This window comes from Nerophis lumbriciformis, linkage group LG05 (assembly GCF_033978685.3).
Source record: "Nerophis lumbriciformis linkage group LG05, RoL_Nlum_v2.1, whole genome shotgun sequence".
Taxonomy (NCBI): domain Eukaryota; kingdom Metazoa; phylum Chordata; class Actinopteri; order Syngnathiformes; family Syngnathidae; genus Nerophis; species Nerophis lumbriciformis.
In genome coordinates, this window is record NC_084552.2 from 285,933 (window position 1) to 310,000 (window position 24,068).

Consider the following 24,068-nt stretch of genomic DNA (forward strand, 5'->3'; position numbering starts at 1 on the left):
CCAACAGGCATCGTGCATTTAATTCTGAACTGTGACAAACACTTGCTGACGCCTGGAATTACACAAAGTATTATTTGAATATAATCTGTATTTATAATGTTATTCAAACATAATCTGTATTTGATATTCAAATATATTCTGTATTTGTTATTCAAATACAATCTGTTTTAATAAAGTTATTCAAATATAATCTGTATTTATACATTTATTTAAATATAATGTGTATTTACAATGTTATTTAAATATAATGTGTATTTATATCATTATTGAAAGATAATGTGCATTTATATTGCCAACACATCTGTTACCAGAAGCATCCATGTTGGTGTGTACATACATTGATATTTATAGTCAACAACAAACACGATGTTACTTGTTTCCATCAGCACCGTGTCAGTAAGTATTTCTGTTTTTAATACATCACAACTATATATGATCTATGATACCTGGTTTATCAGTAAATAGCCATCCATCCATTCATCTTCTTCCACTTATCCGAGGTCGGGTTGTGGGGCAGCAGCCTAAGCAGAGAAGCCCAGACTTCCCTCTCCCCAGCCACTTAGTCCAGCTCCTCCCAGGGGATCCCGAAGCGTTCCCAGGCCAGCCAGGAGACATAGTCTTTCCAACGTGTCCTGGGTCTTCCCCATGGTCTCCTACCGGTTGAACATGCCCGAAACACCTCCCGAGGGAGGAGTCCAGGGGGTATTCGGACCAGATGCCCTAACCACCTCATGTGGTTGAGCAGCTGCTTTACTCTGATCTCTTCCTGAATGAAGGAGCTTCTCACTCTATTTCTAAGGGAGAACGGCGCCCCCGATGGAGGAAACTCATTTGGGCCGCTTGTACCCGTGATGTTGTCCTTCCGGTCATAACTCAAAGATCATGACCATAGGTGAAGATGGGAATGTAGATCGACCGGTAAATTGAGTGCTTTGCCTTCCGGCTCAGCTCCTTCTTCCCCACGATGGATTGATACAGGGTCTACATCACTGCAGACTTCACACCGATCCGCCTGTCGATCTCACAATCCACTCTTCCCTCACTCGTGCACAAGACTTCCTCCACGGGGAAGGATCTCCTCCCCACCCCTGAGATGGCACTCCACCCTTTTCTGGGTGAGAACCCTGGACTCATGGACTTGGAGGTGCTGATTCTCATCCCAGTCGCTTCACACTCAGCTGCCAACCAATCTAATGAGAGCTGAAGATCCTGGCCAGATGAAGCCATCAGGACCACATCATCTGCAAAAAGCAGAGACCTAATCCTGCAGCCACCAAACCAGATTCCCTCAATGCCCTGACTGCGCCTAGAGATTCTGTCCATAAAAGTTATGAACAGAATGGGTCACAAAGGGCAGCCTTGGCGGCGTCCAATCCTCACTGGAAACGGGTCTAACTTACTGCTGGCAATGCGGACCAAGCTCTGATCATGCAGGGAGCGGACCGCCACAATCAAATGGACTGTTACCCCATACTCTCTGAGCAGTCTCCACAGGACTTCCCGAGGGACATGGTTGAATGCCTTCTCCAAATCCACAAAGCACATGTAGACTGTTTGGGCAAACTCCCATGCACCCTCAAGTATCCTGCTGAGAGCGTAGAGTTGGTCCACAGTTCCACGACCAAGACGAGAACCACACTGCTCCTCCTGAATCCGAGGTTCGACTATCCAGCATAGCTTCTTCTCCAGTAAACCTGAATAGACCTCACTGGTAAGGCTGAGGAGTCTTGTCAACCAAGACAGCCCCACAGCATCCAAAGCCTGAAGTAATTCCGGGCGGATCTCAACTACCCCCGGGACCCTGCCACCAAGGAGCTTCTTAACTAACTCGGTAACCTCAGCCCCAGAAATAGAACAGCCCTCCACAGAGTCCCCAGGCACTGCTTCCTCACTGGAAGACGTGTAGATGGGATTGAGGAGGTCTTCGAAGTATTTGTTCCACCGATCCACATCACCCCCAGTGGACATCAGCAGCACACCATCCCCACCATACACGATGTTGACAGTGCACTGCTTCCTCCTCCTGAGAGGGCGGTAGGTGGTCCAGAATTGCCTCGAAGCCGTACGGAAGTCGTTCTCCATGGCTTCTCAGAACTCCTCCAAGTTCCGAGTTTTTGCCTCTGCAACCGCCAAGGCCGCACACCGCTAAGCTTGTCGGTACCTGTCCGTTGCTCCCGGAGTCCCATGAGCCAAAAGGACACGATCGGACTCTTTCTTCAGCTTGACGGCATCCCTTAATGTTCTGGGATTACCGCCACGACATGCACCAACCAACTACCTTGCGGCCACAGCTCTGATGGACTGCCTGGACAATACAAGCACAGAACATGGTCCACTCAGACTCAGTATCCAGGCCCTCTCTTGTGACATGTTCAAAGTTGTCCCAGAGGTGGGAATTGAAACTCTCTCTGAAGGGAGACTCTGCCAGACGTCCAGCAGACCCTCACTATACGTGTGGCCCTGCCAGGTCTGCCCGGCATCCTCCCCCACCATCGGAGCCGACTCACCACCAGCTTGAAAATAAATAAGAATATATTTGAATATTCAAATAAAAAGGAGTAAATGTGTTTAATACAACCCAACTATAAGCAGATCAAATCAGTCAAAAAGGTGCATTATATTGGTTTTTTTGGCATGCTGTCTTGCTGTAATCCCAGATGCATCCTGGGAATCGTCCAGTCCGAGCTGCAGCAAAGTCCTGACAGCATCTGCATGCTGACCGATGCAAGCCATGTGGAGAGCTGGAGAGACAATATTGGGGAATGAAGGCCATCTTGGTTAATAGCTCATCATTTTCTTTGTGTGCCGTCATTCCTGACTCTTGGAATTAACATACACGTTTTTTACTAAATAAAATATTGGGTGCTGTCTCTAAATTATTTGGAGTCAAAAAACATTGGTATTTCCAGCCGTGGCTGTAGGCAACCTCCGGACCTAGTTTTTAGCAGGTCTAAAACAGAGGCATTTGAAGTAAGGAGTGGTTTATTCACTTCTAAATGTGCTAGAAAATGTCGGTAGCCCCACTCATATTTTGAAGTGGAATTAAGGCGTGCTGTTTACATTACAACTGCTGTTATTGCTGACTAAGCAGTTTGGAGCAATCACAACTTGGGTTGTGCTTCTTGTCAAATATGCTCCTGAATAAATGAGCGTGTGCACTTAATCATTCACTCCTCATGGTTCTGAGAGGATCTATTTGCAAAGATGCCTAGAGGGCGCTACCTTAGTATTTCAAGCCCTCTTGCGACTTCTCCTACGTAATGACGTAACACGTGCACATTAGCTTTGGGTGTACATAAACTTAGTAATTGTGGAAAATATAGACAATTGTGGTCTGTCCTAGCACAAATAGCAACTCTAGCTAACCGATGGTGTTCTCGGAGAACGTAACTGTGAGCAAGTTGCAAACAGCACCTCCAGGTTCAGGAGGAATGTTATACAAATGTTTTTACATTTCACAAATAAAAAGAAAGCATAATAAAAATCTATTCTATTGCGTATGCACCTGGGGATAGGCTCCTCCCACCTCCAAAGACATGCAGCTGGGGATAGGCTCCTCCCACCTCCAAAGACATGCACCTGGGGATAGGCTCCTCCCACCTCCAAAGACATGCAGCTGGGGATAGGCCCCTCCCACCTCCAAAGACATGCACCTGGGTATAGGCCCCTCCCACCTCCAAAGACATGCAGCTGGGGATAGGCCCCTCCCACCTCCAAAGACATGCAGCTGGGGATAGGCCCCTCCCACCTCCAAAGACATGCAGCTGGGGATAGGCCCCTCCCACCTCCAAAGACATGCAGCTGGGGATAGGCCCCTCCCACCTCCAAAGACATGCACCTGGGGATAGGCTCCTCCCACCTCCAAAGACATGCACCTGATAGGCTGATTGGCTGATTGGCAACACTAAATGGTCCCTGGAGTGGGAATGTTGTCTGTCTGTGTTGGCCCTGTCCAGGGTCTACCCCCACCTTCCTTGTCCAGGGTCTACCCCTGCCTTCCTTGTCCAGGGTCTACCCCACCTTCCTTGTCCAGGGTCTACCCCTGCTTTCCTTGTCCAGGGTCTACCCCTGCCTTCCTTGTCCAGGGTGTACTCCATCTTCCTTGTCCAGGGTCTACCCCACCTTCCTTGTTCAAGGTCTACCCCCGCCTTCCTTGTCCAGGGTCTACCCTGCCTTCGGCCTGAGTGCAGCTGGGATAGGCTCCACCCCCCCCCCCCACGCCCCTCCGACTGTAAAGGGATAAGCGGTAGAAAATGGAGGGATGGTGATAACTTGCTTACCGGTTCTTCTCTTCTTGTCCTGAGCATGAATATTGGCGCCCAAATCCAGCAGGGTCTTTATGGTGGAAACATGGCCTTCCTAAAGTCACATTTCCAAATAGATACAGAGTAAATATGACAACAGAACAATAATCACATGTCAACACGTGTCAGAGCAAATATGACAACAGAACAATAATCACATGTCAACACGTGTCAGAGTAAATATGACAACAGAACAATAATCACATGTCAACACGTGTCAGAGTAAATATGACAACAGAACAATAATCACATGTCAACACGTGTCAGAGTAAATATGACAACAGAACAATAATCCATGGAGATGAAAGCAGCCATTATTGATGACTGGTGTGATGAGTCTTACCTGCAGCTCAACTCATCAAAAACAAAAGACATGCTGACGGACTTTAGGAAGAGACCCCATGTGAACCAGCCCACTGAGATTAAAAGCCAGGTCATTGAATATGTGCACAAGTATAAATACCTTGGGACTAGAATTGATGAACAACTGAAATGTGAAGCGAACTATGATGCGGTGTGTAAAAAGGCTCACCAACGTCTGAGAAAACTGTTTCATTTTAATGTTGACAAGACCATCATGGTCATGTTTTATAGAACCTGTCTTGTCCTGCTCCCTGGTCTCATAGTTCAGTCACTTGTCCTGCTCCCTGGTCTCATGGTTCATTCACTTGTCCTGCTCCCTGGTCTCATGGTTCAGTCACTTGTCCTTCTCCCTGGTCTCATGGTTCAGTCACTTGTCCTTCTCCCTGGTCTCATGGTTCAGTCACTTGTCCTTCTCCCCGGTCTCAAGGTTCAGTCACTTGTCCTTCTCCCTGGTCTCATGGTTCAGTCACTTGTCCTGCTCCCTGGTCTCATGGTTCAGTCACTTGTCCTGCTCCCTGGTCTCAAGGTTCAGTCACTTGTCCTTCTCCCTGGTCTCATGGTTCAGTCATGGATGACTGAACCATGAGACATAAGGACAATAATTCCCTAAATCAAATTGTTAAAGTGTCAGGTAAATTAATTGGTGAGTCTCAGTTGTCTACAACCACCCTCTACAACAAGCAGGTAGTAAGGATAGTAACTGATGTATCTCACGACCTACACAGTTGTCTACAAGCAGCAGGTAGTGAGGATAGTAACTGATGTATCTCACTACCTACACAGTTGTCTACAAGCAGCAGGTAGTGAAGATAGTAACTGATGTATCTCACTACCTACACAGTTGTACACAAGCAGCAGGTAGTGAGGATAGTAACTGATGTATCTCACTACCTACACAGTTGTCTACAAGCAGCAGGTAGTGAGGATAGTAACTGATGTATCTCACTACCTACACAGTTGTCTACAAGCAGCAGGTAGTGAGGATAGTAACTGATGTATCTCACTACCTACACAGTTGTATACAAGCAGCAGGTAGTGAGGATAGTAACTGATGTATCTCACTACCTACACAGTTGTCTACAAGCAGCAGGTAGTGAAGATAGTAACTGATGTATCTCACTACCTACACAGTTGTACACAAGCAGCAGGTAGTGAGGATAGTAACTGATGTATCTCACTACCTACACAGTTGTCTACAAGCAGCAGGTAGTGAGGATAGTAACTGATGTATCTCACTACCTACACAGTTGTCTACAAGCAGCAGGTAGTGAGGATAGTAACTGATGTATCTCACTACCTACACAGTTGTCTACAACAAGCATGTAGTGAGGATAGTAACTGATGTATCTCACTACCTACACAGTTGTCTACAAGCAGCAGGTAGTGAGGATAGTAACTGATGTATCTCACTACCTACACAGTTGTCTACAACTGTCATCTGCACACATGAACGTCTCACACACAGTGGTTTCCACACAGGGAGAAGAGAAGAGTCTTGATATCAGTAGCAGTCATACGGACACATTGGGTCTGACCAGATAGGACAGCCTTCATCCAGGCCAAAGTATCTGTCAACATTATAATTGTTGGTCATTTTGTAATCAAGGTGTGGTGCCTGACATGACGGCATCCAATGGCTTGCCAAGGAAAGTAGCCGGCGACGGACGTACTGCTTTGGACTGCATGTGTCATGTAAAGATGTCCTTACGTGTGAGATCATTTTACCTTGGCGGCATAGTGCAAGGCAGTCAGCTGCATCCCAGTCGCCCTCTGGTTCACGTCCACATTGAGCTCCCTTACTAGGAAGTGCAGCGCCTCCTCCTGGCCAGTGACAGCCACGTGGTGCACCGTCTGAGCTCCAAGCGTGTCAGCTGCAGTTGGAGACGCCTAACGCACAGGACATGTTAGCAGCCGTTGGAAAAAAGCAACTAGTGTCCATCTACCTGATGTTTGGCCAGGAGAAGCCTGGCCACAGAGACGTGTCCGTTCCTCGCAGCGTCCATGAAAGGAGTGACTCCACAGCTGTCCTTGGCGTCCGGGGTGTAGCCACATCTAGACACATCATGTTGGAATGATTGTGAAGTGCTCATCAAATATGTTGGCCTACTTACCTTTCAAGTAAGATTTGAACAACTTCCTCACAGCCATGCATGGCTGAGTGTGAAGAAAAACAAGATGTGTATTAAACCAGAGGTCTTGCCTCAGATACGCCACTAAGTCTCACCGGCCGTGTGCAGCGGCGTCCTGCGCGTCTTACTCTCCGTTCTCCACACATCTGGAGCGGCGGTAAGAAGATAGCGCACCACGCCGGGATCACCCTCCCTGCAGGCAATGTGGAAGGCATTCCAGCCATCTTTGTTCTTCAGGAGAGGGTCTGCAGAGTGCTGGATCAGCTCCTGGATCAAGTCAAGGTTCCTGCGGGTGCAAGCCATCATCAACGGTGTCCTTTGAAGGAACAAGGAAAGATGTCACCATTTGTCAATCTTCAACAGCATCATTGTGTGGAGAAGGCATATATTGTTGATATACTTTAGTATGACATTGTATTGTGTGATCATGCTACTGGTACTTTTCCACTCTGGAGATGTCCGTGCGGCCGGTATATTTCCGTTGCCTTATTATCTGCTGTTGAATTATGAGCCTATACAGAGCATCTATGAGCAGGCAGTTAGGAAAAAAGCTAAGAAAATTATTTCCAACTCACAACACCCACTCTTCCCTGAATATGGAACCATGCCATCAGGGAGAAGACTCCGGGTCCCACTATGCAAATCTAACCGCCTTAAATTATCATTTGTCCCAGCCTCCATTAAGCTGACCAACAATGTGCAATAGAATGTTAATACATAGGTTAGCACTTTTTTAGCACATAGCACTTTAGCACATAGCACTTTAGAACTAAGCACTTTAGCACACAGCACTTTATCCATGAGCTCTAGTGCAAAGCACACTGGTACTTTATCTTTATCTCCATACTGTAGATTTTATGCCTACATCAAAGTGCCACCTATGTCTATCAAGCTCCATGTTCTGATGTTTAAATGTTAGTTGTATGGTTGTGGTTGTGTCTGTGCTTGTGTTTTTGTTCTGTTGTGTTTGGGTATGTTAAGAAAGCAATGATGCACTGTGCCCAAGAAATTTCCCCGCGGGGACAATAAAGTTGAACCTTGAACCTTGAACCTTGAATTCCATATTTGGTCCTGGAGCATCCAGTGTCTGCACTAACATGATGAAGCACTCCTCAAAAGGGAGGTTTGATTCAGTTCCGTTCCGTGAAGAACACGGTCCCTCCTCTTATCAGCAGGTGCATCTCTCTCTGTAAGGGTGGGGTGTTGCCTTCTCACTATAAGAGTTAACTACTTTTGTCTTACTTTTAGACCTCTCTTGCTGATGCTATCATTGCGTTGTAAAGGCTTGTCTCCTAAAGCTTTAGTAAAACTTGACCAAGTACTATTCTGTCTTGGTGGTCCTTTTTACTCAACATATATGTCATCCAAAATAATTCTGTTGGGAGACATTTTATATGTGCATGTGGCATCTGCAATTGCCTGCGCCCACCACTGCAGACTGCACCAGAAAAGGAGTCAGAGACCAAAAAAACTTAGCAGCATTTGGATTCACTTTTCTGCTTCGTTGTTGTGAAGTGGATATGTCAAGTAGTTTAAGCATTCGCACACCAGGTAGTGTAGTGCCATTTTGAGTTTGAGTTTGAGTTTATTTTGAACATGCAAGCATACAACATGATACATCACAATTTCCAGTTTCTCTTTTCAACATGTTCGAAAAGGAGTAGGAAGAAGCAGAGCTTATTTAATCCTACCCCTTTTCTTTTACATAACAGTTGCTAAAACGTTTTGTTCACAATTTATTCACAATATACTCCATAAGTAATCACAATAAAAATAAATAAATAATAATAATTGGTGAAGTAAGTCATATTTCATATGTTGAGATAAGTAAGATTATTTTGAGAATGAATGAATGAATGGATGGATGAAATAAATTGAAAATGTTTGTCATGGTTCTTCTTCTTTGTACTTTGTAAACACTTTAAGTTTGAAGAGTTTCTTGAAGTGGATCATATTAGTACATTGTTTGATTGCTTTGCTTAATCCATCCCATCATTTAATTCCACATACTGATATACTGAAGGTCTTAAGTGCTGTACGTGCATACAAATGTTTTAAATTACATTTTTCTCTAAGATTATATTTCTCCTCTTTTTTTGAGAAGAATTGTTGTATATTCTTGGCTAGCAGGTTATAGTTTGCTTTGTGTATCATTTTAGCGGTTTGCAAATTCACTATGTCATGGAATTTCAGTATTTTTGATTCAATAAATAAAGGATTTGTATGTTCTCTATATCCAACATTATGTTGGATATAGACAACGTATCGGCTTCTCACTCATTTTGATCATGTCCTTGTACTTTTATTTATACAATGTACATTTTTATTCACACGTTTTATCCGTGTATTTTTGCTGCATTGTAAAATGCTCTTGTGCAACAAAGTTTTTTAGGTGAGCAAAATTCAAACTAGTGTTTAGTTTCCACATATAGCATACTTGCCAACCTTGAGACCTCCGATTTCGTGAGGTGGGGGGTGGGGGGCGGGGGGCGTGGTTAATATATATATAAGAAATACTTGACTTTCAGTGAATTCTAGCTATATATATATATATATATATATATATATATATATATATATATATATATATATATATATATATATATATATATATATATATATATAAATAAATAAAAGAAACACTTGAATTTCAGTGTTCATTTATTTACACATATACACACACATAACACTCCTCTACTCATTGTTGAGTTAAGGGTTGAATTGTCCATCCTTGTTCTATTCTCTGTCACAATTTCAGAACACACACATTATACAAATATACATTATAAAATCAATAAGAAAACGGGAGCTCTAAATTTGGGAGTCTGAATTAGGATCAGAAGTTCCTATATAAACATTGCGCACTCACGTCGCCTTTTTGTATTGATTACTGTAGCTGTGCACTGGATTCATTCACAAATACAAACTACAACTCACAAACACTTTAGAGTTAGGCTCCACCATCAGAATGTGTACTTAAACTTATAAAGATCACATGGATATTATTCAGTGAGTTGATTCACCAAAACGAACCTGTTATACAGGAGGAAAAAGCACACAGGACGTTTCAATTGTTCACAGACTGGTCGCGCTCATCAGAATGACAAGACACTTCCGGTCTGCAGGTGATAGCATTCAATTGGGAAGAAACGCCCTACTGACCAATGTGAATACTGATAAATGTGTAATGGCAGCTCCAAAAACGAATTCAAACCACAAAATAAACTAAATAAATCAACACAAAAATGTGACATTATGGGTGGGTCACATGTGCATGTACAACAGGCTGTCAACACGTCACTCAGGTCAGCGCCTAAATTTCGGGAGATTTTCGGGAGAAAATTTGTCCCGGGAGGTTTTCGGGAGAGGCGCTGGATTTCGGGAATTTCGGCAAGTATGACATATAGAGAATTATTAATGTTGATTTCAAGTATTCTGGTCCACATCTAAAAACTGCAACCAGTGATTGTTTTCTTGACGTAATCTATTATGCAAAAGCAACTTTTCCTATGTTGTGTATTTGGGATCTGCATGAGTCCCAAAAAGAAAACCGTTAAAACAAAATAATGAAAATAATGAGCCAGTCTCCCTTCAAAGAGCCATAAATAATAATACTACTAATAATAATAACCACACTTTATTTTTCGAACTTTTTTCTCCTCTGTGATTGGTCAAATATTGAAAAGCTGGCGCGCTGATTGGTCCTTGGCTTCTCACTCATTAAACATGTTTCGAAATGATAGAGATGTGAATGTAATGACAACGTATCAGCTTCTCACTCATTAAACATGTTTCTAAATGATGGAGATGTGAATGTAATGACAACGTATCGGCTTGTCACTCATTAAACATGTTTCTAAATGATAGAGATGTGAATGTAATGACAACGTATCGGCTTCTCACTCATTAAACATGTTTCTAAATGATAGAGATGTGAATGTAATGACAACGTATCGGCTTCTCACTCATTAAACATGTTTCTAAATGATGAAGATGTGAATGTAATGACAACGTATCGGCTTCTCACTCATTAAACATGTTTCTAAATGATAGAGATGTGAATGTAATGACAACGTATCAGCTTCTCACTCATTAAACATGTTTCTAAATGATGGAGATGTGAATGTAATGACAACGTATCGGCTTGTCACTCATTAAACATGTTTCTAAATGATAGAGATGTGAATGTAATGACAACGTATCGGCTTGTCACTCATTAAACATGTTTCTAAATGATAGAGATGTGAATGTAATGACAACGTATCGGCTTCTCACTCATTAAACATGTTTCTAAATGATGAAGATGTGAATGTAATGACAACGTATCGGCTTCTCACTCATTAAACATGTTTCTAAATGATAGAGATGTGAATGTAATGACAACGTATCGGCTTCTCACTCATTAAACATGTTTCGAAATGATAGAGATGTGAATGTAATGACAACGTATCGGCTTCTCACTCATTAAACATGTTTCTAAATGATGAAGATGTGAATGTAATGACAACGTATCGGCTTCTCACTCATTAAACATGTTTCTAAATGATAGAGATGTGAATGTAATGACAACGTATCAGCTTCTCACTCATTAAACATGTTTCTAAATGATGGAGATGTGAATGTAATGACAACGTATCGGCTTGTCACTCATTAAACATGTTTCTAAATGATAGAGATGTGAATGTAATGACAACGTATCGGCTTGTCACTCATTAAACATGTTTCTAAATGATAGAGATGTGAATGTAATGACAACGTATCGGCTTCTCACTCATTAAACATGTTTCTAAATGATGAAGATGTGAATGTAATGACAACGTATCGGCTTCTCACTCATTAAACATGTTTCTAAATGATAGAGATGTGAATGTAATGACAACGTATCGGCTTCTCACTCATTAAACATGTTTCTAAATGATAGAGATGTGAATGTAATGACAACGTATCGGCTTCTCACTCATTAAACATGTTTCTAAATGATAGAGATGTGAATGTAATGACAACGTATCGGCTTCTCACTCATTAAACATGTTTCTAAATGATAGAGATGTGAATGTAATGACAACGTATCGGCTTCTCACTCATTAAACATGTTTCTAAATGATAGAGATGTGAATGTAATGACAACGTATCGGCTTCTCACTCATTAAACATGTTTCTAAATGATAGAGATGTGAATGTAATGACAACGTATCGGCTTCTCACTCATTAAACATGTTTCTAAATGATAGAGATGTGAATGTAATGACAACGTATCGGCTTGTCACTCATTAAACATGTTTCTAAATGATAGAGATGTGAATGTAACGACAACGTATCGGCTTCTCACTCATTAAACATGTTTCTAAATGATAGAGATGTGAATGTAATGACAACGTATCGGCTTGTCACTCATTAAACATGTTTCGAAATGATAGAGATGTGAATGTAATGACAAAGTATCGGCTTCTCACTCATTAAACATGTTTCTAAATGATAGAGATGTGAATGTAATGACACCGTATCGGCTTGTCACTCATTAAACATGTTTCTAAATGATAGAGATGTGAATGTAATGACAACGTATCGGCTTGTCACTCATTAAACATGTTTGTAAATGATAGAGATGTGAATGTAATGACAACGTATCGGCTTGTCACTCATTAAACATGTTTCTAAATGATAGAGATGTGAATGTAATGACAACGTATCGGCTTCTCACTCATTAAACATGTTTCTAAATGATAGAGATGTGAATGTAATGACAACGTATCGGCTTCTCACTCATTAAACATGTTTCTAAATGATAGAGATGTGAATGTAATGACAACGTATCGGCTTGTCACTCATTAAACATGTTTCTAAATGATAGAGATGTGAATGTAACGACAACGTATCGGCTTCTCACTCATTAAACATGTTTCTAAATGATAGAGATGTGAATGTAATGACAACGTATCGGCTTCTCACTCATTAAACATGTTTCGAAATGATAGAGATGGGAATGTAATGACAAAGTATCGGCTTCTCACTCATTAAACATGTTTCTAAATGATAGAGATGTGAATGTAATGACACCGTATCGGCTTGTCACTCATTAAACATGTTTCTAAATGATAGAGATGTGAATGTAATGACAACGTATCGGCTTGTCACTCATTAAACATGTTTGTAAATGATAGAGATGTGAATGTAATGACAAGTGCTCACCAATCGGCCTTCTTCAAGCAGTCCACGCGGGCTCCACGCCTCAGCAGATAGGAGACACAGGCAGTGTGGCCCATGGACGCAGCTTCGTGTAGGGGTCTCTTGTAGTCCAGGTTGCAGACTTCCAGCTCCATGCCGACATCTCCGATGAGGAAGTGTAAGAAGTCCAGACGACCATGTCTGGCGGCGTGGTGCAGAAGAGAGTCCCCGGACCGGCCCAAGTGGACCAGCTGACACGCAGAGGGACCGCACGACTGGAAGAGTTTTAGCAGCTGACTAAGGTCTCCTTCCTGGGTCACTTTCACCAGCAGCCTGCTGACAGCGTCTTGGTCCATGTGGATATCACGTCCAAATGTTGTCGTCCGTGTGGATATCACGTCCAAATGTTGTCGTCCATGTGGATATCACGTCCAAATGTTGTCGTCCATGTGGATATCACGTCCAAATGTTGTCGACTGTGTGGATATCTTGTCCAAATGTTGTCGACCATGTGGATATCACGTCCAAATGTTGTCGTCCATGTGGATATCACGTCCAAATGTTCTCGTCCATGTGGATATCACGTCCAAATGTTGTCGACTGTGTGGATATCACGTCCAAATGTTGTCGACTGTGTGGATATCTTGTCCAAATGTTGTCGACCATGTGGATATCACGTCCAAATGTTGTCAACCATGTGGGTATCACGTCCAAATGTTGTCGACCATGTGGATATCACGTCCAAATGTTGTCGTCCATGTGGATATCACGTCCAAATGTTGTCGACCATGTGGATATCACGTCCAAATGTTGTCAACCATGTGGGTATCACGTCCAAATGTTGTCGACCATGTGGATATCACGTCCAAATGTTGTCGTCCATGTGGATATCACGTCCAAATGTTGTCGACCATGTGGATATCACGTCCAAATGTTGTCGACCATGTGGATATCACGTCCAAATGTTGTCGTCCATGTGGATATCACGTCCAAATGTTGTCGTCCATGTGGATATCACGTCCAAATGTTGTCGACTATGTGGATATCACGTCCAAATGTTGTCGTCCATGTGGATATCTTGTCCAAATGTTGTCGACCATGTGGATATCACGTCCAAATGTTGTCGTCCATGTGGATATCACGTGCAAATGTTGTCGACTGTGTGGATATCACGTCCAAATGTTGTCGTCCGTGTGGATATCACGTCCAAATGTTGTCGACTGTGTGGATATCACGTCCAAATGTTGTCGTCCGTGTGGATATCACGTCCAAATGTTGTCGACCATGTGGATATCAAGTCCAAATGTCTCCTACTATTAAAAACATGGATTGATGACATTTAATGATAGTTGGCACATAAAAGTTATTCGCTTATCGTGTTGAAGAGAAAGAAGTGTGTAGTTGCCATGACAACTGCTCAATAAAAGCTACTAGCTATTTGCTGTCTGACAACTTACCGGAAGTGACGATGTCTTCTTTTTCTTCTTCTTCTTCTTCTTCTTCTTCTTCTTCTTCTTCTTCTTCTTTGGTAAATGGCAGCTGGCAAGCAACCTTCTGGTGTGCATTAGCGCCACCTGGTGACATGGAGTGTGGACCGAGCTAGAATCTATTCTATATTCTTTCATTGAACCCTGTCTTTTGAAATATGTATCCTAAGTCTTCTGGTTTGGTTGATATCAACACTTCAGTCATCAACAATTGAGAACAGAGAAATGGACATTGAAACAGTGTAGGACTGACTTGGTAGGATATGTACAGCGAGATTTTTATTTTTTATTTTTTTTTTGTCATAAATTTTTTTTAACATGGACGATTTATCTTATATTGCAAATAAATTTGCATTGTGTCAAATAAAGCTCTCTGTCTGCAAATAATTATTTCCTCCGCACTGTTTTTCCCATCGTTCACAAGAACATCTTTTTATGCATTCTAAGTGGTAAAATATGGCAAGTAAGAGGTGGCTAACAATGCAGATCAAGGGAGCACACTATTGCACTCATAAAGCACTGCAAAAAAAACATCTAAAAATGCCAATCATTTTTTACCTTGAAAATCATTTTTTACCTTGAAAAAAAAAATGTACCTTGAAAATCATTTTTTACCTTGAAAATCATTTTTTACCTTGAAAATCATTTTTTTTACCTTAAAAATTTTTTTTACCTTGAAAATAATTTTTTACCTTGAAAATCATTTTTAACCTTGAAAATCATTTTTAACCTTGAAAATCATTTTTTACCTTGAAAAAAAAAATGTACCTTGAAAATCATTTTTTACCTTGAAAATCATTTTTTACCTTGAAAATCATTTTTTTTTACCTTAAAATTTTTTTTTACCTTGAAAATCATTTTTTACCTTGAAAATCATTTTTTACCTTGAAAATCATTTTTTTTACCTTAAAAAATTTTTTTACCTTGAAAATCATTTTTTACCTTGAAAATCATTTTTTACCTTAAAATATTTTTTACCTTGAACATTTTTTTTACCTTGAAAATCATTTTTTACATTGAAAATCATTTTTAATCTTGAAAAAAAAATTTTACCATGAAAAAATTTTTTTACCTTGAAAATCATTCTTTTCCTTGAAAATCATTTTTTACCTTGAAAAAAAAAATTTACCTTGAAAAATTTTTTTTTACCTTAAAAAATTTTTTTACCTTAAAAATCATTTTTTACCTTGAAAATCATTTTTAACCTTGAAAAAAAAAAATTACCTTGAAAAATTTTTTTTACCTTGAAAATCATTTTTTACCTTGAAAAATATTTTTTACCTTGAAATTTTTTTTTTACCTTGAAAATAATTTTTTACCTTGAAAATCATTTTTAACCTTGAAAAAATATTTTACCTTGAAAAATTTTTTTTACCTTAAAATTTTTTTTTACCTTGAAAATCATTTTTTACCTTGAAAATCATTTTTAACCTTGAAAATCATTTTTATCATGAAAATCATTTTTTACCTTGAAAATCATTTTTAACCTTGAAAAAATATTTTACCTTGAAAAATTTTTTTTACCTTAAAATTTTTTTTTACCTTGAAAATCATTTTTTACCTTGAAAATCATTTTTAACCTTGAAAATCATTTTTTACATTGAAAATCATTTTTAACCTTGAAAAAAAAATTTTACCTTGAAAAATTTTTTTTACCTTGAAAATAATTTTTTACCCTGAAAAAATAAATTTACCTTGAAAAAAAAATGTTACTTTGAAAATAATTTTTTACCTTGAAAATCATTTTTAACCTTGAAAAATTTTTTTTACATTGAAAAAGTTTTTTTACATAAAAATTTTTTTTTACCTTGAAAATCATTTTTTACCTTGGAAATCATTTTTTACCTTGAAAACAATTTTTTACCTTGAAATATTTTTTTTACATAAAAATTTTTTTTTACCTTGAAAATAATTTTTTACCTTGAAAATCATTTTTTACCTTGAAAACAATTTTTTACCTTGAAATATTTTTTTTTACCTTAAAATTTTTTTTTACCATGAAAATCATTTTTTTGCTTGAAAATCATTTTTTACCTTGAAAATTTTTTTTTACCTTGAACAATTTTTTTTACCTTAAAATTTTTTTTTACCTTGAAAATCATTCATCCATCCATCCATTTTCTACCGCTTATTCCCTTTGGGGTCGCGGGGGGCGCTGGAGCCTATCTCAGCTACAATCGGGCGGAAGGCGGGGTACACCCTGGACAAGTCGCCACCTCATCGCAGGGCCAACACAGATAGACAGACAACATTCACACTCACATCCACACACTAGGGCCAATTTAGAGTTGCCAATCAACCTATCCCCAGGTGCATGTCTTTGGAGGTGGGAGGAAGCCGGAGTACCCGGAGGGAACCCACGCAGTCACGGGGAGAACATGCAAACTCCACACAGAAAGATCCCGAGCCCGGGATTGAACCCAAGACTACTCAGGACCTTCGTATTCATTACCTTGAAAATCATTTTTTACCTTGAAAAAAAATTTTACCTTGAAAATTGTTTTTTACCTTGAAAATCATTTTTTTTACATTGAAAATCATTTTTAACCTTGAAAAAAAAATTTTACCTTGAAAATTTTTTTTTACCTTGAAAATCATTTTTTACCTAGAAAATCATTTTTTACCTAGAAAATCATTTTTAACCTTGAAAAAAAGGGGGGGGGGGGTAGGTTTGGTTGATATCAACACTTCAGTCATCAACAATTGCATCATCAGAGAAATGGACATTGAAACAGTGTAGGACTGACTTGGTAGGATATGTACAGCGAGATTTTTATTTATTTTATTTTTTTTTGTCATACATTTTTTTTAACATGGACGATTTATCTGTTATTGCAAATAAATGTGCATTGTGTCAAATAAAGCTCTTTGTCTGCAAATAATGATTTCCTCCACACTGTTTTTCCCATCGTTCACAATCCTTGTGTAAGGCAAGAACATCTTTTTATGCATTCTAAGTGGTAAAATATGGCAAGTAAGAGGTGGCTAACAATGCAGATCAAGGGAGCACACTATTGCACTCATAAAGCACTGCAAAAAAACATCTAAAAATGCCAACAATACTGAATTTACATGTCATGACCTGAATATGAACAAGTATTAGCAATATTGTTATTATAAGCGCTAACACAGAGGAACTACTTTTAGCAACGATGTGATCACAGAGAGCTAACTAGCTTATGCTGCTATATTGACATATTGAGCTGCTGCATGGCCTCTGAGTTGGTGAAAGTTAATTGTAGATGATAAATCATGTCTCTCACCTGGATAGTTGAAGGTTGTGGACATAAACCCACAAGTTGGTCAACTTTGACATCCAAGGTAGACCCAGAGATGGCCACAAAACACAAAGATGCTTGCTTTTTAAATTGATTACAATCGGGTGTTACGGATCACACACCTGCCGCCTCTCTTTCTGCTCTGCGCTCCGCTCAGCGCATCTCAGGACACGCCCACGGGTGTGCCTCTCCGACCTCTGCAATCAACACACCTGCCTCTGATGAGAGACCTGCCTTCATAAGCCAGCGCGTCTTGCGTTCCAGTGCCAGAACGTAGCTCCTTGTCCATGTACAGTAAGCCTCAATATGTCTCCAGCTTTCATTGCCTATGTGCTTCCTCGCTCCTTGTGTTTTTTTAGTCCCCGTCATCGAGCTGTGTGTCTCGTCTCCCCGGATCCTGCCTGTCTTTGGACCTCCAAGCCTGCCTTGCCCTTTCTGGACTTCCGCCTCGATCTCAACACGCACCTTCAACACCACCTGGTAACAACCTTCATATGCTTGCTACACATAGTCACACCTTATTCATTGGGATTAAATACACACTTCACACACATTTCTTTATTTCTATCAACTTGCTGCCAGCTAACGACGTCACTGTCTCCGTGCGGTCTCTTTCTCCCACTGCACCTTTACAGCAGGTGTATTATGATGAATACTTCATCTGAGAGCAGACATTGTACAGTAAGTGATTGTTTGGTTATGTTTGTATTTCTTGATTAGTAGTCTTGTTGTTGTTGAAGGGAAAGTGAACGTTGTGATGCGTTAGTGAAACTAATACGCCGCCATTTGCTTAGAAATGATCAAAATATGTAAATATTACATGTTATTATGAATGTTACTACATGACATATATACTTACATCATGTATATATTACATGTTATTATGAATGTTACTACATGACATATATACTTACATCATGTATATATTACATGTTATTATGAATGTTACTACATGACATATATACTTACATCATGTATATATGACATGTTATTATGAATGTTACTACATGACATATATACTTACATCATGTATATATGACATGTTATTATGAGTGTTACTACATGACATATATACTTACATCATGTATATATTACATGTTATTATGAATGTTACTACATTACATATATACTTACATCATGTATATATTACATGTTATTATGAATGTTACTACATGACATATATACTTACATCATGTATATATGACATGTTATTATCAATGTTACTACATGACATATATACTTACATCATGTATATATTACATGTTATTATGAATGTTGCTACATGACATATATACTTACATCATGTATATATTACATGTTATTATGAATGTTACTACATGACATATATACTTACATCATGTATATATCACATGTTATTATGAATGTTACTAGATACTACATATATACTTACATCATGTATATATTACATGTTATTATGAATGTTACCACATGACATATATACTTACATCATGTATATATTACATGTTATTATGAATGTTACTACATGACATATATACTTACATCATGTATATATTACATGTTATTATGAATGTTACTACATGACATATATACTTACATCATGTATATATCACATGTTATTATGAATGTTACTAGATACTACATATATACTTACATCATGTATATATTACATGTTATTATGAATGTTACTACATGACATATATACTTACATCATGTATATATGACATGTTATTATGAATGTTACTACATGACATATATACTTACATCATGTATATATGACATGTTATTATGAGTGTTACTACATGACATATATACTTACATCATGTATATATTACATGTTATTATGAATGTTACTACATGACATATATACTTACATCATGTATATATTACATGTTATAATGAATGTTACTACATGACATATATACTTACATCATGTATATATTACATGTTATTATGAATGTTACTACATGACATATATACTTACATCATGTATATATTACATGTTATTATGAATGTTACTACATGACATATATACTTACATCATGTATATATTACATGTTATTATGAATGTTACTACATGACATATATACTTACATCATGTATATATGACATGTTATTATGAATGTTACTACATGACATATATACTTACATCCTGTATATATTACATGTTATTATGAATGTTACTACATGACATATATACTTACATCATGTATATATTACATGTTATTATGAATGTTACTACATGACATATATACTTACATCATGTATATATTACATGTTATTATGAATGTTACTACATGACATATATACTTACATCATGTATATATTACATGTTATTATGAGTGTTACTACATGACATATATACTTACATCATGTATATATTACATGTTATTATGAATGTTACTACATGACATATATACTTACATCATGTATATATTACATGTTATTATGAATGTTACTACATGACATATATACTTACATCATGTATATATTACATGTTATTATGAATGTTACTACATGACATATATACTTACATCATGTATATATTACATGTTATTATGAATGTTACTACATGACATATATTCTTACATCATGTATATCAATCAATCAATCAATGTTTATTTATATAGCCCTAAATCACAAGTGTCTCAAAGGGCTGCACAAGCCACAACGACATCCTCGGTACAGAGCCCACATAAGGGCAAGGAAAAACTCACCCCAGTGGGACGTCGATGTAAATGACTATGAGAAACCTTGGAGAGGACCGCACATGTGGGTAACCCCCCCCCCCCTATGGAAAGCAGTGCTAAGATCAAGAAGCAGCAACATAGATGACATCCATCGTTAGCAGTAGATCATTAGTCATTTTTGCGAGGGCTGTCTCCGTAGAGTGATTTGCCCTGAAACCGGATTGAAAAGGTTCACAGAGTTTGTTAGACACTAAGTGTTCATTTAGCTGCTGTGCGACAATTTTTTCGAGGATTTTCGAGATAAACGGAAGGTGGGACACCGGTCGGTAGTTTACCATGAGGTCAGGATCAAGGTTAGGTCTTTTGAGCAGAGGATGAATAACTGCTTTCTTGAATGCTAGGGGAACAGCGCCAGAGGAAAGTGATACGTTTATAATATTTAGCACTGATGGACCTAATAATACAAAAAGCTCCTTGATAAGTTTCCCAGGAAGTGGGTCAAGTAAACATGTTGTTTGTTTTATCCCACTTACACGCCGTAATAGTTCCTCTAATGTTATTTCATCAAAAAGAGAGAGACTATTTTGTATTGCAGTATCCGTCGTAGATACAGTTGTATCTGTGTTAATAGAACCCAGTTGTAGCTGGGATGCGTTGTCTTTAATGTCCTTTCTAATGAGTTCAATTTTCTTATTAAAGAAATTCATAAAGTCATCTGCCGAGTGGGTGGAGCTATTGGGAGGAGTCTCTTGTTGGGTTAGTGATGTTACTGTACTAAACAATAATTTTGGGTCGATTTTGTTGAGGCGGATGAGATTTGAGTAATATTTAGCTTTAGCTAAGGTAAGCATGCGTTTATACGATATTAAACTGATGGAAAACCTCAAGCTTAGTCGCGCGCCATTTGCGTTCCAACTTTCTACATGATAATTTATGAGCTCTAGTTTCTTCTGTAAACCATGGGGTGCGCCTTTTAGGGGGTGAGGAGTCAGTTAATCTAGAACTAGCCAGCGCCAGGCTGTAAAATCCCTGCCCTCATAGCATTTCTCCTAGAATAATACACAACTCACATCATGTTATTTCTGCAGTGACTGTGCCAGAGGTGGACATGCATTCTACTGAGCTGGCAATTTATGATGCGTTCAGTGTATCGCAGCACCAAGCAAACAATCTGAAAATTCCCGTCATATCAATTCCTAGATATGGTAGAAATTATTCAAGGCGCACTACACAAAATAAACGTAATGTTACCAATATCACTACTACGGATAACATTAACAAGAATTGCGCAAAGCAGCCCACTACCTAAAATATGGGCTTTTTAAACATAAGATCATTGTCTCCCAAAACTTTATTAGTTAATGAGGTCATTAGAGACAACAATCTTAACGTCATTGGTCTCAGCAAAACCTGGCTCAAACCAGATAAATTTTTCCCGCTTAACGAGGCATCTCCTACTAACTATGGGGGGGGGGGGGGGTGCTCACTATAAGGTCTGTCGCACCGCTGCCTCTCTACCTGGCTGTTATCTACCGCCCCCCTGGGCCCTATTCGGACTTTATCAGTGAATTTTCAGAGTTTGTCGCTGATCTAGTGATGCACGCAGATAATATAATTATAATGATAGATTTTAATATCCATATGTATACCCCATCAGACCCTCCGTGCGTGGTGCGCCAGACTCTAATTGATAGCTGTGGTCTTACACAAATAATAAATGAACCCACGCATCGCAACGGTAATACAATATATCTAGTGCTTGTCCTGGGTGTCACCACCTCCAAAGTTATGATATTCCCGTACACTAAAGTAATGTCCGATAATTACCACATAGTTCTGACTCATCATCACCGAGCTAATAATAATAATAACTGCTTTAGCAGCCGCAACATTAATGCTGTCACAACGATGACTCTTGCTGGCCTACTGCCTTCGGTAATGGCACCATTTCCAAATGATGTGGGCTCCATCTAGAGCTCTTAAACTATTGTGTAGAAAGCTGGAACACAAATGGCATGTGACTAAACTTGAGGTTTTCCATCAGATAGATGGATAGTACTTTATTGATTCCTTCAGAAGAGTTCCCTTAGGAAAATAACATTTCCAGCAGCAATGTAGAGAATTGAGATTGAATTTAAAAAGTAAAAAGTAAATAATGGATAAAAACAGTAAAAATAAGAATATAACAAGAGAAAGTAGGCAGTAGTGACCATGTTATGTTATGTTATGGAGTAAATGGTAAATGGGTTATACTTGTATAGTGCTTTTCTACCTTCAAGGTATTCAAAGTGCTTTGACACTACTTCCACATTCACCCATTCACACACACATTCACACACTGATGGCGGGAGCCTAGCAGTCTCCTGTCAGAGAGAGTTTCAATTCCCGCCTCCGGGAGAACTTTGAACATGTCACGAGGGAGGTGCTGGACATTGAGACCGAGTGGACCATGTTCCGCACCTCTATTGTCGAGGCGGCCAATTGGAGCTGTGGCCGCAGGGTAGTTGGTGCCTGTCGTGGCGGTAATCCTAGAACCCGTTGGTGGACATCAGCAATGAGGGATGCCGTCAAGCTGAAGAAAGAGTCCTATCGGGTTCTTTTTGGCTTATAGGACTCCGGAGGCAGCAGACAGGTACCGACAGGCCAAGCGGTGTGCGGCTTCAGCAGTCGCGGAGGCAAAAACTCGGACATGGGAGGAGTTCGGCGAAGCCACGGAAAACAACTTCCAGACGGCTTCGAAGCGATTCTGGACCACCTTCCGCTGCCTCGGGAAAGGGAAGCAGTGCAATGTCAACACCGTGTATGGTGCGGATGGTGTTCTGCTGACCTCGACTGCTGATGTTGTGGATCGGTGGAGGGAATACTTCGAAGACCTCCTCAATCCTAACAACACGTCTTCCAATGAGGAAGCAGTGCCTGGGGAATCTGTGGTGGGCTCTCCTATTTCTGGGGCTGAGGTTGTCGAGGTTGTTAAAAAGCTCCTCGGTGGCAAGGCCACGAGGGTGGATGAGATCCGCCCGGAGTTCCTTAAGGCTCTGGATGCTGTGGGGCTGTCTTGGTTAACAAGACTCTGCAACATTGCGTGGACATCGGGGGCGGTACCTCTGGATTGGCAGACCGGGGTGGTGGTTCCTCTCTTTAAGAAGGGGAACCGGAGGGTGTGTTCCAACTATCGTGGGATCATATTTCTCAGCCTTCCCGTTGAGGTCTATTTAGATGTACTGGAAAGGAGGCTACGCCGGATAGTCGAACCTCGGATTCAGGAGGACTAGTGTGGTTTTCGTCCTGGTTGTGGAACTGTGCACCAGTTCTATACTCTCGGCAGTGTCCTTGAGGGTCCATGGGAGTTTGCCCAACCAGTCTAAATGTGCTTTGTGGACTTGGAGAAGGCATTTGACCATGTACCCCGGGAAGTCCTGTGGGGAGTGCTCAGAGAGTATGGGGTATCGGACTGTCTGATTGTGGCGGTCCGCTCCCTGTATGATCAGTGTCAGAGCTTGGTCCGCATTGCCGGCAGTAAATTGGACCCGTTTCCAGTCAGGGTTGAACTCCACCAAGGCTGCCCTTAGTCACCGATTCTGTTCATAACTTTTATGGACAGAATTTCTAGGCGCAGTCAAGGCGTTGAGGGGATCCTGTTTGGTGGCTGCAGGATTAGGTCTCTGTTTTTTGC

At 39.8% G+C, this 24,068-nt stretch overlaps 1 protein-coding gene across 2 annotated transcripts; it reads right to left on the reverse strand.

Moving 5' to 3' along the window:
• Positions 1–1,639: 1,639 nt before the first annotated feature.
• ankrd16 (ankyrin repeat domain 16) lies at positions 1,640–13,444 on the reverse strand. Of its 2 annotated transcripts, none has more exons than XM_061959130.2 (7): positions 12,986–13,444; positions 6,892–7,082; positions 6,779–6,821; positions 6,611–6,719; positions 6,393–6,554; positions 4,281–4,359; positions 1,640–2,741 (listed from the first exon to the last, which is right to left on the reverse strand). In XM_061959130.2, the coding sequence occupies exons 1-7, from the start codon at positions 13,315–13,317 to the stop codon at positions 2,599–2,601; spliced, it is 1,059 nt and encodes a 352-aa protein (XP_061815114.1). In that variant the 5' UTR covers positions 13,318–13,444; the 3' UTR covers positions 1,640–2,598. The 2 variants fall into 2 exon arrangements, with proteins under 2 accessions (XP_061815114.1, XP_061815112.1); XM_061959128.2 differs by having other exon boundaries at positions 6,892–7,112.
• Positions 13,445–24,068: the final 10,624 nt, after the last annotated feature.